At 42.4% G+C, this 7,738-nt stretch overlaps 1 protein-coding gene across 5 annotated transcripts; it reads left to right on the top strand.

The window, feature by feature from the left end:
* Positions 1 to 247: 247 nt before the first annotated feature.
* LOC100706509 (gastrula zinc finger protein XlCGF26.1) lies at positions 248 to 4,935 on the top strand. 5 transcript variants are annotated; one of them, XM_019352923.2, is made up of 4 exons: positions 248 to 401; positions 689 to 863; positions 1,984 to 3,182; positions 3,267 to 4,935. In XM_019352923.2, exons 3-4 carry the CDS (start codon positions 2,019 to 2,021, stop codon positions 3,555 to 3,557), a joined length of 1,455 nt encoding a protein of 484 aa, XP_019208468.1. In that variant the 5' UTR covers positions 248 to 401; positions 689 to 863; positions 1,984 to 2,018; the 3' UTR covers positions 3,558 to 4,935. The 5 variants fall into 5 exon arrangements, with proteins under 5 accessions (XP_019208468.1, XP_019208464.1, XP_019208465.1 ...); XM_019352919.2 differs by having other exon boundaries at positions 1,984 to 4,935; XM_019352920.2 differs by having other exon boundaries at positions 248 to 463; positions 1,984 to 4,935.
* Positions 4,936 to 7,738: the final 2,803 nt, after the last annotated feature.

Below are 7,738 nucleotides of genomic sequence, written 5' to 3'. Positions count from 1 at the left end.
CAAAAGCTATAAAAACTATGGTTGTGTGTAAAAAAATGAAGATCCTTCAATCACTTTACTTTTTGCTTTAATCAGTTAAACTTTTCCCCCTAGCAGGTTCCCCCTGTAGGTTCTGAATAATGTTTATTTGTTTGTTTATTGTATACAATTCTTTGTAAGCATAACACCTTTAATATAGTACTGTTTAATTCTAGTTTGTATTGTACTGATGTTTAAATAAAGGTTTGTTAAAAAACAGAAGAAGAAACAGGGGGAGGAGACGAAGAAGAAGGGGTGTGCGTACTGTGCTCTTTGCTGTGTTTTGCCACCGTTTTAAAAATGGGCACTTTGTGAAGAACCCGTATCAAAGTATTGTGGAGAAGCGTCGTGTTAAATCTAATCGATGAACGGCTTTTTGTCAGGTATGTATTGCAGCTGCGAAGACGAACGTACGTTCTCCTGTTAGGTTACAGCTGGTAGGAAGGTGCGTTCAGTGTGTCTTTGTAATTTTAAGTTTCCATGTCAAACGAGATAAAACAGTTATTTCTGGATGCGCACTTATTTGCTGAGATTAACAATTTGTTTGTGTAAACCACGTGATGATTTAAGTCATTTAATCTTTACAGAATATGTGAGCGAGGCTAAAAGAGCAATATTTTTATGTTTAGTAAACTGACGTCTCTAAATGTAACTGCTTTTATTTTATTAGTTCTGACGAGGACAGCTGAGTGATGTTGTTGGTGAGCTTGGATTAAATCATCTCTAAACAAAGAACTTGTCCTCGTGGTGACTGACTTGGGGAGTGGAGGTCAGTGAGCCCATTGTCTCTGCTGGTCCGACTCCAGACCAGCTCGCCCCCTCCTGAGTCTGAGAGGAGATCCAGAGTAAGTCAGTTATAACTACATTGGTTGCTTAACTTTATCATTTTCTACAGGGTCTCTCTCTCTTAGCTCATTTTGGTTTGATTTCTGCCTTCTGTTTAGCCTCTCTGTTTGTCCGCCTCAGTACGTCAATGTTTTATCATTTGAGATAAACTCTCTGTTTCCCTTCATATGAAGGTGATGTCTGTGGAGTGATCTATGTGGAGACTGTGGGAAATATACATGTAGCAGTATTTCAATAAGTGTCAGTCAGTCAATAAGCAAAAGAATATTTAAACTAAAACACATTAAAAGAAGTGTTTTGCTTGTAACTGCATACGTGTCTGCACAGGGGCGGTTAGAACAGGATGTACTCAGGATGTGGCGTACACGATCACGGGCCTCATAACGAACAACAGGAGACAGCTGGGGGTGAAAGGGTCTCGAAACAGCATTCTAAGTGTTGTAAAAATGAGATGCAGCTAACTGTCGCTGATGCATGATATGTAACTTGCTCATGAATCTTGGGCGTGTACAACCCTTTAAATAAAGACGTTCTCGTCCTTCCTCTTTGAGATCTACTGAACTACACTGAGGGTGGTATCGTGTACGTCTCCCACATATGTGCTTAATACATAATTGTTGTTGACTGGACCTGATGTGAGTATCGGTTGTTTGTTCTCAGCTCAACATGAAACAATCGGGACAAGAGGCTCAGCATGACCTCATTAAAAATGCTCTGTTTTCCTTTTCCACTTCTCTTCTTTCATATTCTTTCTGACGTCTTTTCTCCTTGTGGTTAATCAGAGGGAAATCTGAGTCAGTGTGGATTTGGTTGTGCAGCTCTCACACATACAACCTGAACTGCACATTGTAAGTGTGATGTTCTTCAAATTTGAACAAAGTAAAAACTAAAAAACTTTGAAGTCACACAAGCCAATATTTTATTCACAAGTTGAACTTTTACTACCTTTATCCCCAAAATGAGCTCACTTCAAATATTTACCACAGCATAGCGTCCCCAGGCACCTGAGATGTTTGGCAGATGGTGAAACTGTTTATCTTTGTGAGGTAAGAGGGGGCACTTGGGGATGAGCTGAAGGTATAGACCTGATGTCACTGTTTGGGTTCTTTGTCATTACAGGAGAAAGAAGTGAAAGCAGGCCGAAAACTCAGCACATGGATGATATCAACCAAAAACATCCAGCACCAGCAAGTAAAGATGAGCCAGCGGCGATCCCTGTGGAAAAGACTTTTCCCGCTATGAAGCAGCCCAGAAGACGCAAGCGCGCCAACAGGGAGGACAGAAGCTTGAGCTGTGATCAGTGTGGGAAGACCTTTACTCAGATTTGTAACTTGAAATCACATCAGCTGATCCACGCCGGTGTGAAACCATTCAGCTGTGATCAGTGTGGGAAGACCTTTACTCAGAAATATCATTTAAAGGTACATCAGCTGATCCACAGCGGTGTGAAACCATTCAGCTGTGGTGAGTGCGGAAAGTCTTTTATTCAGAGTCACCGCTTAAAAGCACATCAGCTCGTCCACAGTGAAGTTAAACCATTCAGCTGTGATCAGTGTGGAAAGACCTTTACTCAGAGATGCAGCTTGAAAACACATCAGCTGATCCACACCGGTGTGAAACCATTCAGCTGCGATCAGTGTGGAAAGTCTTTTACTCGGATTTGTAAATTGAAATCACATCAGCTGATCCACACAGGTGTGAAACCATTCAGCTGTGATCAATGTGGAAAGACCTTTACTCAGAGATGGAACTTAAAAACACATCAGGTCGTCCACAGTGAAGTTAAACCTTTTAGCTGTGATCAATGTGGAAAGACCTTTGCTCTGAGATGGAGCTTAAAATTACATCAGGTCGTCCACACGAAATTTAAAGCTTTCAACTGTGATCAGTGTGGAAAGTCTTTTACACGGAAAGGTCACTTAAAGAGACATCATATGATCCATGTTGGAGGTAAATCATTTGTCTGTGATCAGTGTGGAAAGTCTTTTCAGGATAGAGATCACTTAGAGAAACATCAGGGCGTCCACAGTGAAGTTAAACCTTTTACCTGTGATCAGTGTGGAAATTCTTTTAGTGGGATTGATAGGTTAAAAATGCATCAGCTCATCCACAGTGGAGAGAAACCTTTCAGCTGTGATCTTTGTGGAAAGTCTTTTACTCAGAAGTGCAACTTAAAATCACATCAGCTCATCCACAGTGGAGAGAAATCTTTCAGCTGCGATCAGTGTGGAAACTCTTTTGCTTACGTTAGTCACTTAAAAAGACATCAGCTCATCCACAGTGGTGCTAAACAATTTGTATGTGGTGACTGTGGAAAGGCCTTTACTCAAAAGACTGGCTTAAACTCACATCAGCTCATCCACTCTAGAGTTAAATTATTTGTATGTGGTGACTGTGGAAAGGCTTTTATTGAGATTGAAAGGTTAAAATCACATCAGCTCACCCACTCTGGAGTTAAAACATTTGTGTGTGGTCAGTGTGGAAGGTCTTTCATCCATAACAAACGTCTATTGAGGCATCAAAAGACCCACAAAGTGTCCTCCTGTGAGAAAAGTGGCAGACCAATGGGACATTACCCTGACAGGGTTCATTTGAACACAGTGGGAGAAACAGGGGATCTGAACAAAAGTTCTTCTGGATGCTGCGTCAAACTTAAAAAGCTTGAGATCAGGCTTCACAGAATTCAGCTTTAATTTCCTGAGAAAGTCAGAGCTTCACTATGTCTTTGTAGATCTAGTGAAACCATGAAAGGGTGCAAAAAGAGGCACTGTGGTACTGCATGATGAAGTCAGAAGTGACAGAGAGGTATGTGAGCGTGGTTCAGGACATGTATGTGTGGTAGCAGTGACTACCGCACATACTTGGGTTGAAGGTGGGGGGAGGATTACATCAATTCTGAGCCCCTTCTTTCTTTTTCAAAGCGAGGGCAATACTCAGGAAAGGATGATGACAATAGAGCTGCAAGACAGGATGGAAAGAAAAAGAGTTTAAGAGAAGATCATGAATATTGTGAAGCAATTGAGCCGCGATCACAAAATCTTAGCTTATGGAGTTAGTTATCCCAATACAAGTTTAGCAAGTTAAACTTCACTGGCTGTGTCCACAAACAGCATACAGAGCAAACATTACTCCATCATCTGATCACAAGAAAAGCAAAATGTCAGAAGAGTTCACCTTCTGGGTCAAACTGTCAGACCTGTTACTGTTTATTTGGCTGTTCATCGTGAGGTAATTATCAGTGTCAGTGCTGTGCCACTTCTATTGTAACTCACATGAAATGTGTTTTAAATTGGCTCTATTGTCTTACAATGTTGTGTGAGTCTGTTTTGCTCAACAAAGACACAACCCCTCCTGCAATTTTTAATGTTACAGCAAAAAAGGTAAATTGATAAATTTGTGTTATTTTTAAACAGGCAGTATTTAGAAAATTAAATATATTCTTACCCATGTGTAAAGTTTTCAGTGGTCTGTGTTTTCTTACAGGATGTGAGTGTGTTTTGCTCCATGAAGAGACAAACCTACATTTTTTCTACATTGCAGTAAAAATACTTTTATTTTAAGTCATAAATTTCAGTCATTTTCATCCAGGCAGTATGTTAAAGATTAACTGAATCCTATGAAAAATAAAATGTATAAAGATGTGATGTATCTTTCCGTGTTTTTCTGAATATTTACACACTGCTTAAAATTAATTGCAGTATAATTATTTATTTATTTCTTCCTCTGTAAGAAACTGACTTGCTGTCCCTTTGTTCTCGTGTACCTAAGTAATTGTGGGTTATATCTTTTTTTTTCTCTCCTTTCTTTCTTCTTCTTTTCTTCTTTAGTGAGACGAGCGATGGCCAAGAACTCTCCTTTTTGTTTTTTTGTTTTTTTTAATAGCTTGTTTAATCGTTACTTCTTTGGTTTGGTGTGATGGCTATGACTGATGTCTGTCTGCAAAAAGGTTGTAAAACTGACAGTGATAAAGATGTTAATGAAAACCTTTAAAACAAAAACAATTGTTTTCCAGTAGTCAGATAAATAAATGAAACAACAATAAAACTGTGTTCATCAAACCAGTGAATCTGATCACTGCCTCTATTGGTATCTTTTTTTTTTTTCTTTTTTTTTAAACCTGTCCCGTTTGGTTCTTTTGCCATCAGAATTATTGTCTAAAGGCGAAGAAAGATGCCCAACGGATTTACTTTACCAAATGGACCATCCCAGCCTTGCCGTAATGGTCCATTTGATTCACCTTTTATTGTTTATTTTATTTTCACTTGCTGAATACGGGACAGACTTGCCTGGTGGAAAGAAAGGGGAGAAAGAAAGAGGGAAAGAAAACCAGCTGAGAAGAGGGACGGGGAAAAAGGGCAAAAAACAAAAACCAACAGAATAAGCAGACAAAAAATACATATCGATCACCTGGATCACCTGTTGAGAAAGAAAAAAGAAAGCAAGCAGAAGAAAACGAGAGTAATAAACAACATCACAATGATATATGGGAATATGACAGTAAATACTAAATATTAAACATTATTGTGCAGCACGTGAGATCGACAGCGCACAGTGTGCTTTGAGGTAGGAGCCAAAAAGGGTGTAGTTTGTGTGTGTGATCACCTGTGTGTACACCTGTGAGCATGGACGCGCTTGTTATTTTAAAAGGTTCCTTCATGTAATGATCTGCTAGAGGGTGTGGGGGGCCACTGCCCCGTCCTCCAGGGTATGAAGCAGGTATGGAGGAGATCAAAACTCCAGACATCCAGAGGCCCCCAGAACACAAGAGACCAAGGAAGACCAACAGAGGGGCAGCCGCGCCACTATCCCAGAAAGAGTCCCAGATGAGGGGTCACTCAGCAGCCGCGGAGCAGAAGCCAGGGGGGTTGCAGTGACGTGCCCGTGAGCTCCGCCGGCAGCCAGCTGTGCCTGAGTGACCGAGCCCCGGGCCGAGAGGCCGAGGGCACCCCACCCCTGAAGTGGCCCGAGCGAGCCCCAGGCTCCAGGCCTCGATAAGCAGCCGCCAAGGAGTGAGCCGGTGTGTACCTGGGCGCCCATCCCCGGACACAAAGAACCACCAACGCACCGATGTCTGAGGGCGTCCGCCACCGGCAGGGGAAGTGGTGGGGGGAGATGGGCCTCCAAACCTTGGAGGGCCTGAGATGTCCCCAGAGAGGTGGCGTCTGATACCCAACCTGACATATAGACACAGACATACAGGCACACACAGATACAAACATCCATTCCCACCCTCATGCTCACATATGCAATTACTCCACACTCAACCAACGTGGAGACAGACATAAAGAGACGCTGTACACACAATCACACTCCCCAAGCGTACTCTAAGAACCGGGTCTAGGTACCCTTGCCCCTGGAGGGGAAACTGCACCCAGACCCAGGTGGTGTTACCCTTTTCCCTGCGGTGGGGAGAAGCAGATGCGGTGGGGAGAAGCAGATTGTGGGTAATATCTTGATGTATGCTCAATCATCCAGGTAAGGAAATCCCAGAAGTTGATTCTGTTCATCTGGACGTAGCGTTTTCAGTGGAACAAACGTTTCGTAACTCATTCAAGAGACTTCTGCAGTCTCAGCTGACTGCAGGTTTCTCCAATCTTATAAACAGTACATTTGCATAATGAATGAACAATGGGCTGCGAGGTCAGTTCCTTGATCATTAGTATGCAAAGTGTCATGACCACTGATCAACTGATAATTGTTTGTCACGGGACCACACAGACACACACACACACACTTGTAACTGCACTGTCATGTTCCATGTACACTAAATCCACTATTGGAGTGTACAATGTCCGGTCCATTTCTAGCTGAATGCATCATATTTACCTATCCACATTTTGTACCAGAAGATTTACCAGCCTTTAGAAGACAGTGGTCCCGAACCAGAAATGGTAAAGTCGCTGTGTATAAGAGCAAGGATGCAAGGATATTTTATAGCAGGGGTCTCGAACTCCAGGCCACTGGAGCCGGTGTCCTGCAGGTTTTAGATCTCACCCTGGGTCAACACACCTGAATCAAATGATTAGTTCATTACCAGGCCTCTGGAGAACTTCAAGACATGTTGAGGAGGTAATTTAGCCATTTAAATCAGCTGTGTTGAATCAAGGACACATCTAAAACCTGCAGGACACCGGCCCTTGAGGCCTGGAGTTCGAGACCCCTGTTGTATAGGGTCAACCTTACAATGTAAATTGTACTTTCCATGATTAAATATTAACAGCAGTACTTGGCAGCAGCCTGACCATTGATCCAGATTGAATACATAATTTTCTCTGGGAGCCGGCCCGTTGTCTGGAACATGCTTTATATTTACAGCATGGAGGGCATCCAGGTGGGTGCTTATAAATTGCTTGCAAGTAGTCGTACGATCACACTTAGCAGCCTAGTAGGCATGGCCACAGCGCCAGCAGTTCTTATATGCCTTCACACATGTGTTTTTCTGAAGTTGTTTCAGATGCTCACAACTGGAGCAGTACAGACAATACACCTGTCGCTCTTCTGGCATGATGCTTGATGGTAAAGGTAACTCAGGAGTGGTGCCACACCTGAGTTACCTTTACCAGCAGTGGACCTCTATGAAAACAGCCATCTGACTTCACAGAAAGCTTTATACCCCAACAATAACACATCATTATTATGATCTTCTTCAGGAACCGACGTGACAGTCCTGTCGTCTCCCTTTGAGTCGCCTTCTCCGCTCACGACTCTCGTTATCTGCTCTTTTTCCTGGAATGGCAGAGACAAAGACACCTGCCTGCCTTGATTATTTGATTTTATTCTACTACTGATTCTTATTTATCTACTTCTGGTTCATTGTGTTCAGACCCCCTTTGGCCCAGAAAATATCCTCCTGACTGTTATGTTGATATGATGT

Source organism: Oreochromis niloticus, linkage group LG9 (assembly GCF_001858045.2).
Source record: "Oreochromis niloticus isolate F11D_XX linkage group LG9, O_niloticus_UMD_NMBU, whole genome shotgun sequence".
Classification (NCBI taxonomy): Eukaryota; Metazoa; Chordata; class Actinopteri; order Cichliformes; family Cichlidae; genus Oreochromis; species Oreochromis niloticus.
This window is presented reverse-complemented; position numbering and strand designations above follow the sequence as displayed.

Bases quoted from the DNA above. Each gene is read 5' to 3' on its own strand.
- LOC100706509 (XM_019352919.2), top strand. From the start codon at position 2,019: ATGGATGATATCAACCAAAAACATCCAGCACCAGCAAGTAAAGATGAG.